Below are 10,142 nucleotides of genomic sequence, written 5' to 3'. Positions count from 1 at the left end.
TGGGACAGAGAGAGACAGAGCATGAACGGGGGAGGGGCAGAGAGAGAGGGAGACACAGAATCGGAAACAGGCTCCAGGCTCTGAGCCATCAGCCCAGAGCCTGACGCGGGGCTCGAACTCACGGACCGCGAGATCGTGACCTGGCTGAAGTCGGACGCTTAACCGACTGCGCCACCCAGGCGCCCCTCAATCTCTCTTCTTAGAAGAAAATACTTCTAATCTCTCTTAGAAACGTATACTTAACCAATACTTTTACTTGTATCAGCCATGCTTATCCTAGTTAAAAATGGCAACATACTGTCTTGTCCAGTGGTCTTTGATTCAGAACTCTCCTATAACTGTGGAGTGGAACTTTGGGCTCTCTGAGGGATTTCAAGTTTCAGGTGTCTGGGACCTTTAAGGTATAACAAACTTTTTTTTTTTTTAAATTATAAAAATTTCCAAACAGACAAAAGAGTAGAGGAATGGGGCGCCTGAGTGGCCCAGTCAGTTAAACGTCCGACTTCAGCTCAGGTCATGATCTCACGGTTCATGAGTTCGAGCCTCGCGTCCGGCTCTGGGCTGACAGCTCAGAGCCTGGAGCCTGCTTCAGATTCTGTGTCTCCCTCTGTCTGCCCCTCTGCTGCTTACACTCTGTCTCTCACATTGTCCCAAAAATAAATTAACGTTAAAAAAAATTAAAAAAAAAGAGTAGAGGAATGGATACATTATACAGATCCACTATTATTAAGATTTTTGCCACATTTACTTAATCTATTCTTTTTTTCTTTGCTGACGTATTTCTGAGAAAATCCAAGACATGAAGTCATTAAATTCTATGTATCTCAATATGTACCTCTTAAAAAAGGAAGACATTTTCTTAGGGGCATGTGGGTGGCTCACTTGGTGAAGCATTTGACTTTGGCTCAGGTCATGATCTTATGGTTTCTGAGTTCAAGCAACACATCAGGCTTTGCACTGACAGCTCAGAGCCTCAAGCCTGCTTCGAGTTCTCTGTCTCCCTCTCTCTCTCTGCTCTCCCCACTCACGCAGTCTCTTTCTCTCTCAAAAAGAAGTAAATAGACATCTTAAAAAAAGGAAGACATTTTCTTATATAATCATCAATGCAATTATCCAGGAAAGTTAACAATTGTTTATAGGCTATTGAAGTGAAACACCTCATATAGAATTTTATGCCATAAAAAACTTAGCACTATATTAGAATAGCAATATTCTGTAGCCTCACAACAATTTAATTTTTTTTTTAATTTTTAATGTTTATTTTTGAGAGAGAGACAGAGACAGGGTGCCAGCAGGAGAAGGACAGGGAGAGAGGGAGACACAGAATCCAAAGCAGGCTCCAGGCTCTGAGCTGTCAGCACAGAGCCCAATATGGGGTTCGAACTCACGAACTGCAAAACCATGACCTGAGCTGAAGTCGGACACTTAACCAACTGAACCACCCAGGTGCTCCTGTAGCCTCATAACAACTTTAAAGTGAAATTTAGTATGTTGAGAAATGCAGGATGCTTATTTACCATTCAACTAAAGCTGAGCTCAAGATGCCTGAGATAATTAAAAAATACATAGTTTTAAGATTTCAGTTCTTTGTACATTATTTTAATAAAAAACACACTGCTGTTACAAATATACAGATATCAAATTGTAACATTAAAATACAGAGTGAAATACAGTGGCTTTATAAATTTTCTTCAATGAGACAGATTTTCTGTCACACTTAGACATTTTATGATTAAGTCATAATAAACAAGGGAAGTACAGATTTTCCAACCTCATGATTAGTAAATTCCTCTGCAAGTGAATGAAGTCGTACAGTCATCAAAAGGAGAAAAGTTAGATGGCCCTGTCTGCATTGTATTACTGTGACAAAGAGGTACAGTAAGAGCTATAAGAAACTGTAGTGAAATGTTAGAAGTATAGGCAACATAGCTTTCTCAGACTTCTACCAATAATTATGTCCTTGATAAATAAGCATCCTTAAATGTAAAATAGTTCAGTATGACTACATCTATTTTTGTTCCGCAATGACAATTTGTTAATGTATTAATGCGATATATATTTTTGAACTGCAATGATGTGGAAATAATGAAAAACCCTAAAAAGAAACTACTAGTCCTAAGTCAAATAATATTTAAAAGTGGAAAGGCCTGTGGAGAACAGAAGTGTGAACAAGAAATACTGGCTCCATGCCAATTTTTATTTCTAACAGAAAGTCTTATATAAATAAGTCTTCTTTGTCTTACAAAACAAAACAAAAACACAAAAATCCTAAAAATAACACCACAAATCCAAATTAGCTGAACTTGGGAGTAACAAAGTCAAAGCCAGTCTTCTCATCTGCATATCAATGTGATAAGTCAAAACTGCATTGAAAAAAAACAAAAACAAAACCCAAATGCATCTGCTCCTGGCTCCTAATCAGAACAGAGGATTACTTTTATCATTTAAATAAAGATACCTGTTACACTGCTCTTTTTCAGAGAAAGATGTACACCAGAAATCTAATAGAATGTGTTACTCGTGGTATTCCACAAAAGCTGTAAGGTAGCTGAGAGTTGATTACATTTAAGGACAGTAAAAGTTTGCACTCTTAATACCCACTGATCTCTTTGTGCCAATATTCAAAAAATATGCTTTTCATCACTAAAGACAAAATGATAAGGAAACACAATGATTACATTCTATGTCAGCATAGAGCTACTATATTTGTATAAAGGAATCACTAGTTAAAGAGTTATTTGTCTTTTTAAAGGAAGCCCTGTCTAGGCATTAGGCTGTAATCTAAATGTTGATAGTGCCGAATTTCAACTCGCAAGATAAACAAAAAGAGCTGTCAAGAGGTGTCAAGATTAATTCTCTTTGGCCGCAACGGATACCATTTTCTCTGGGGACAGTCTTTAGTTTGCCTTCTTTTCAGTACCACATCAGTGGCTTTCCTGGTAGAAGTCTCTGTTGGTGTGGTTTCTATTTGTGTAATAAAGCTCTCAGGTTTAACATCTGGTTGCTTGTAACAAGCGGAAAAGACTTCTTGGTGGACTCTCTGGAGCTGGATAATAGGCTGCATCTTTAAAACTTGGGAAAATCCATTTCCTTGTTCAATTAATGCAGGCAAGGACTTAAACAAACAACAGTAATACTTAACATTAATCTCAGTTTGAAACACAACCACACAGAAACAGATACAACACTCAAGATTTTAATTCTTTAGGTCAAGGCTTTTCTAAGACCTAATTATTTGGGTCATGGATATTTGCTTTTACCTTAAAATACCAATTTTAAATGCTGAGAGATTTTAACCAAAAACTAAAACTAAAAAGATATATTCTATTCCTACAATGTCTGGTAATAAAATAAAACAAAACTTTGGCAACAGGAAGTTAACAGAATTTCAGAGCCAAGGATTTGATGTCTGAGATTCCATATTTTAGGATGGTAAGTATTTTGGAAATCCCGATCATCAAGACCAGGCAGGGATCAGTACATTTTTCCTGTAAAGGGCCTCACACCCCTGTCACAATTACTCAACTCTGCCATTGTAATGTAAAGAAGCCACAGACAATAAGTAAATGGATAGGCAGAGCTGTGACATGAAGTTTTATTTACAAAAACAAGTGCAGGCTGGGTTCTTGCCTGGCTCACTAGTTTGCTAACTCCTGATAAAGAACATGCAATGGGAGAAGCATGAGCATCAGAAAATCATGGAATCAATACAAACCACAAAATAATGTCATAGAAAATTATCAGAACAAGGAAGATTCAGGAGTTTTTTAAAAATAATTTTCATATACTAGAAATCCAAATGTTTTCTTGTTTGCATAAAATAAATGTCGAGAAGATAAACAATTTTATTATAATACTAAGACTCCAAATTGAATACGCAGCATACATAATACAGTGATTAAGAGTATACTGGGGGGGGCGCCTGGGTGGCGCAGTTGGTTAGGCGTCCGACTTCAGCCAGGTCACGATCTCGCGGTCCGTGAGTTCGAGCCCCGCGTCAGGCTCTGGGCTGATGGCTCAGAGCCTGGAGCCTGTTTCCGATTCTGTGTCTCCCTCTCTCTCTGCCCCTCCCCCATTCATGCTCTGTCTCTCTCTGTCCCAAAAATAAATAAACGTTGAAAAAAAAAATTTATAAAAAAAAAAAAGAGTATACTGGGGCTCCTGGGTGGCTGAGTTGGTTAAGCGTCTGACTCTTGATTTCAGCGCAGGTCATGATTTCACAGCTCGTGAGATTGAGCCCCACACAGGGCTCTGCACTGACAGCGAGGAGCCTTCTTGGGATTTTCTCTCTTCCTCTCTCTCCACCCCTCCCCAATGTGCACATGTGTGATCTCTCTCTCTCTCTCTCTCTCTCTCTCTCTCTCTCTCTCTCTGTCAAACTAAATAAATAAAACTTTAAAAAAAAAAAAAAAAAAAAAGAAGTAAAGGCTCGGGAGCCAAATATCCAGGGTGTAAGTCCTGACTCATTTACTTGGGCAATCTAGAGCCTCTCTGAGCCGCAGTTTCTCAACTATAAAACACAAATTAGCAGTACCTATCTCATAGTGTTATTTTAAGGATTAAGATAATATATGTAAAGCAGTTAGATGGTGTCTGACCCATAAATGCTCACTACGTGTTAGGTGGTATTATTATCCAAAACTGTCTGATAGACTGCTAAATCTCAGAATTAAAAAATATAACCAATCTTCAAAGAAGTCAGATATATTGGCATATACTTCCTATTAAATGGTAGTTATTCTGAATGTTGTCACTTCATAAATTCATTAAAGATCTACTTAAAAGACTACTGAGAATTCCTGTTACAATAGACTAAAATACACATAGATGTTGAAAACAAACACCTAGCTACACATTTCATTCATTTTATAACTGTTTAGCATGTAGCTTTTACCTTCATGGCTTCACTGATCTCTTTAGCTATTGTTTCTCCTCTGCATTTCAAATTTTCCACACGAGAGGCTGCAAAGAAACCACCAAACAGTATTTTAGGTTCTTTATCTAATACCAAGTCATAAAAGATACACAGATGCTATTTGGACAAAAATCCATTAAGACTACCCACCTTAGCTCAATCTTTCTTAGCATACTTTGTAATCTATTACAACAAGTGTCCCATTAAATTTATCTAGATAAATAAAAAGACTATGGAAATGTTAGAACCGTAGAGTAAAACTAATAGGTATGATAGGCAACAAGAGTTCTATTAGGAGTAGTCCTAACACTATATGCCCCTAATAGCCTAATGTTTGTTCTATATGTGATCTACCACTGTATTTAACATCTTCAAGCACTCTCATCCCATTTTAAAGTAAATATAGGCTAATATTTGATACTTATTACTCTGAATTTTATACACGTAAAACACATTTGAATTTGGAATAAACAATCACATTGTATTGAGGATACTAGATGGAATTTCTGGAAAAAAATCTGGAATAGATTGTCAATAATATTAATTTAAAATTTTTAATATTTATTTTTTTTTAATTTTATTTATTTATTTTTTATTAATATCCAAGTTAGTTAGCATATAGTACAATAATGATTTCAGGAGTAGATTCCAGCGATTCATCCCCTATGAAGAACACCAGTGCTTATACCAAAAAGTGTCTTCCTTAATGCTCCTTACTCATTTAGCCCATCTCCCCACCCACAACTCCTCCAGCAACCCTCAGTTTGTTCTCTGTATTTAAGAGACTCTTATGTTTTGTCCCTCTCCTTGTTTTTATATTAATTTTACTTCCCTTCCCTTATGTTCATCTGTTCTTTCCTAATTCCTTGGTGCTTTACTGATTCCTAATACATTTTATTTTTTTCCAATCTTTGTTATAAATGTTCATGGCTACTTCATAACAGAACTGCATATGCAATGATATAAAAGGACAAAAATCCTACTAAACTCCAAGCAAAACTGGGTAAGAAAAATCCTTCCATTTTGAAATTATCTACAAATTAGTTTTTAGAAGAGTAGTTCTCACTGGAAATTACTTCAGATCTAAGCAAATATATAACCATGTTAGGAGAGCTACAACCTTACTGGCTTCAAGAAAGTGGCAGATAAGCCAAGCAAGAAAAATTTCTTTCATAGCTGCTATTTTCTTTTCTGACTTTCCTTAGGTCAAAAATGTAGACCACATTTAGGAAAAGAAAAAAAAAGGAAACGAATAGCAAAAGCACCTGGAAGAAAGAGGGTACTCAAAGAAAGGGAAAGGCAAAGGTAACAGGATGGCCTCAGAAAAAGGGTTCTTAACCAGCTTTGCTACCAGAGATTTCTTTGGCACTTGGATGAAGCCTACAGACCCTTTCTAAGAATAGTTTTAAATGTGTTAGTTTTTTTTTAAGTGAGGTACAATTTACATACAGCAAAATGTAGATCTCAAGTTTAACATTCAGTCACCTTTGACATATGCAAACCATACATGGGGCACTTCCTTCACCCTACAAAGTTCCCTTGTGCCCCTTTCCCAACCAACCTTCTCTACAAGAAGCAACCACTCATCTGATTTCTGTCATTATTCATCGCTTTTGCTTACTCTAGAATTTTAGAGTGTTTTACAATAAAATTTAAAATACAACTACTGAAGTGTTGTGATAGGTAATACATGTGCTTCTTTATTAATGATTTAAATAAGATCAAGTGGCAGGTCTAATAATTACCATCATACGAAAATAATGAGCATCAACAATATTGTGGGGTATCTGCAATAACTAAAATTGAAAATATCTGTGGCTTTTAGTAGCAAAAAGTTACAGGTACTGCTAATTCTACCACCATGATCTATATTCAACACTGAAGGAAATGCTAAATTTCAGTATGAGGTTAGTAAAAATAACAATGTATTTTTTTCTATCCAAATTAATAATCTCCCTGTATTCTAAGGACCCTTGCCTTAGAATAATATGCTAATTTCCAATCTTTTAAGATTTGGGGATATTTAGGGGATATATCCCCAAAGTACTTAGGCAATTATTAAATTTTCTTCTGAGCATGGCATATCAGTGATCCATCCCTTGGGACTCTTGTGGCAGTCTGGCTTCTAGCCAGGCTCTCACTTATTCTCTCCCCCTCGAACTTGCATACCTGTATGGGAATTGCTGAGTCTTCCAACATTTATTACGTTATTTTCCATGGACTAGGCCCAGCACTGGGTACTCAGAGTAAGGAAAAAGGGTCTCTGCCCCTCAAGGAACTTACCGGTTAGAAAAGAAAGACACACAGAAACAAGCCAGTTTTTGAAAAGGTTAAACTTGTCCTGCACAGCCTCACATTTCCATGATCCTGCCACAAATTCCACTCTCTGCCTGAATGAGCATTCCCCTGCTACAGACTCCCAGTCTCCTGAACAGTTCTAGTAGAATAACTGGAAAACTTCATTGCACTGATTTGTTTAGAATAGTTTCTCAACCCTTTGAGACTCAACTTCCCCCTTTAGAACATATTTCGTAAAGTCCCCTTTACTATTCTAAAAAAAAAAAAAAAGATAGTATTTCTGTACATATAAATAAAAATACAAAGGAAAAACAGATATAATGAAGTACTCAAATAATTGTACCTATTATCCTGAGTAAATTTGGATTCAAGAAAATTTATATTAGAAGTCATTCTACATAGAAAACAAAAGATCATAAGCAGAAATAGAAAAATTAGTGTTTTGGGGTGCCTGGGTGGCTCAGTCGGTTGGGCGTCCGACTTCAGCTCAGGTCACGATCTCGCGGTCCGTGAGTTCGAGCCCCGCGTCGGGCTCTGGGCTGATGGCTCAGAGCCTGGAGCCTGCTTCCGATTCTGTGTCTCCCTCTCTCTCTGCCCCTCCCCCGTTCATGCTCTGTCTCTCTCTGTCTCAAAAATAAATAAACGTTAAAGAAAAAAAATTTTTTTAAAAAGAAAAATTAGTGTTTTATAAGAAATAACAGTCTATATTACTTGAATATGACAAAAAAAAAAAAAAGAGGAAATAATGGAGTATGGATAACCTACCAAGACAAAGTATAGGCTGTTGAAATGGTGAAAATTAGGAAGTGCAGTATTACTACAAATGAGATGGCCTTATTGAAAGTGTCATGTCAAAATAATTCACCATATTATAACATGGTAAGGTATAAGGGAATTAAATCCTACTTAGAAATTCCACCATAATTCAGACTACATTCAGTATATACATTTACTTAAAAAGACTTCAGTGATCATACTGTCAAAAGGTGATGAGGAACACAGGATAGACTGGGCCAAAACAAGAATATAGAGCAGATACGTGGCTGCTCTTTATGGATACATTCTGAGTAAGAATAAACAGGAGCAATCCAAAAATAGAATCGGAATTTTAAATAGATTTTTCATATTAAAATTTTTAATAGTCACATAATTTATCATTATACAAAAATATAGTTTTTAATATTTAGCGTGGCAATAATAGCAAGTATTTAAAGAATAATTGTTGGGGCGCCTGGGTGGCGCAGTCGGTTAAGCGTCCGACTTCAGCTCAGGTCAGGATCTCGTGGTCCGCGAGTTCGAGCCCCGCGTCGGGCTCTGGGCTGATGGCTCAGAGCCTGGAGCCTGTTTCCGATTCTGTGTCACCCTCTCTCTCTGCCCCTCCCCCATTCATGCTCTGTCTCTCTCTGTCCCAAAAAAATAAATAAACGTTGAAAAAAAAAATGAAAAAAAAATTGTTAATGTTTATTCTATTTTGAGAGAAAGAAAGACAAAGCGTGAGCGGGAGAGGGGCAGAGACAAAGGGAGACACAGAATCCAAAGCAGCCTTCAGACTCTGAGCTATCAGCAAAGAGCCCAATGTAGGGCTCAAACCCACGAACTATCAGGTCATGACCAGAGCTGAAGTCAGACGCTGAACTGATTGAGCAATCCAGGCGCCCCTATAATAGCAAGTATTTGAAAATCATTTCTATTACAAAAATGAGGGGCACCTGGGTGACTCAGTCAGTTAAGCTTGTGACTTCAGCTCAGGTCATGGTCCCCGGTTCCTGGGTTCGGGCCCCGCATTGGGTTCTGTGCTGAAAGCTCAGAGCCTGGAGCCTGTTTCAGATTCTGTGTCTCCCTCTCTCTGCCCCTTCCTCATTGGTGCTCTCTCTCTCTCAAAATAAATAAATATTTTAAAACCTCTAATTAAAAAAAAAATGAGATTTCTACTTTTGTATGTTTCCATTAATTTAGTAACATTTGGTTCTAGTCCTATTTAAAAGCAGTCTCAAGTCTTCTATTACATATTTTCCATCACCTTTGTTGCTTTTGTAATAACTACATACTGTACCAGAAACTTTTTCAATTAAAAATTTTGGAAATGCTCCTAAGTAATTGTCTTTGGAAAAAAGGGAGTATGAAAGTTGTTAACTGATAAAACATGGCTTTGGCTGCAAAGATCTGTTTGTTTCTTTTTGGTTCTGTTTTCCTTTACTGCACATGTTAACAAACAGAGAAAGAGTATCTGAAGAAATACGATGATGTAATGATGTAAGTCAGAATAGTGGTTACCTCTCATGGCTAGGGATTACTGACCAGAAAGGAAGATAAGAAAACTTTTTTGGGTACTGGAAGTGTCACATAGTACAGCCTGCCCATAAAGTCAGGAAGCAGAATAAGTATGTATTAGTTTCAGATAATATACTATCTTTTTCTTTAAACTCAAATTACCTTTTCAGGTAAAATACTTCTAAATTTAAGACAATGGGTCCAATTGTTAATACGTGAAAACTACAATAAATAGACTATTTTCCTTGTTTTTAGACTTTTTGGCCACTTTCAATTGTGCTTATTGTATACATGAAAACATAATGGGCACCTTATTTGAAAATATAAGTAACATACTGTTTAAAAATAAGTTTGTCCTGGGGCACCTGGGTGTCTCAGCTGGTTGAACGTCCCACTTTTGATTTCAGCTCAGGTCACGATCAGCTCAGGTCATTGGATTGAGCCCCATGTTGGGCTCTGTGCTAAGTGTAAAGCCCGCTTAAGATTCTCTCTCTCTCTCTCTCTTTCTAAAAAAAAAAAAAGTTTGTCCCATGTTTCCTAACTATACAGACACTCAGTATATCTAGATTGAGGAGGAAGCTGCATGTGTTTATGTGTATGTGTGTATATAGATTCATCAAGCTGTGCACTGTATGTTATACCTCAACATACACACACA

General features: G+C 37.1%; 1 protein-coding gene across 1 annotated transcript in view; it reads right to left on the bottom strand.

The window, feature by feature from the left end:
- Nucleotides 1-1,583: 1,583 nt before the first annotated feature.
- The window catches only part of NSL1 (NSL1 component of MIS12 kinetochore complex), a 35,869-nt gene continuing 27,310 nt past the window's right edge, over nt 1,584-10,142 (bottom strand). Inside the window, exons 5-6 of the mRNA XM_043569387.1 lie at nt 4,895-4,962; nt 1,584-3,115 (exon numbers count right to left, since the gene is read on the bottom strand). Coding sequence (XP_043425322.1) covers nt 2,834-3,115; nt 4,895-4,962 — 350 coding nt within the window. The 3' untranslated portion in view covers nt 1,584-2,833. The remainder of the gene's footprint in view (nt 3,116-4,894; nt 4,963-10,142) is intronic.

The sequence above is a fragment of the Prionailurus bengalensis genome, chromosome E4 (genome assembly GCF_016509475.1).
Source record: "Prionailurus bengalensis isolate Pbe53 chromosome E4, Fcat_Pben_1.1_paternal_pri, whole genome shotgun sequence".
In the NCBI taxonomy this organism is placed as follows: domain Eukaryota; kingdom Metazoa; phylum Chordata; class Mammalia; order Carnivora; family Felidae; genus Prionailurus; species Prionailurus bengalensis.
This window is presented reverse-complemented; position numbering and strand designations above follow the sequence as displayed.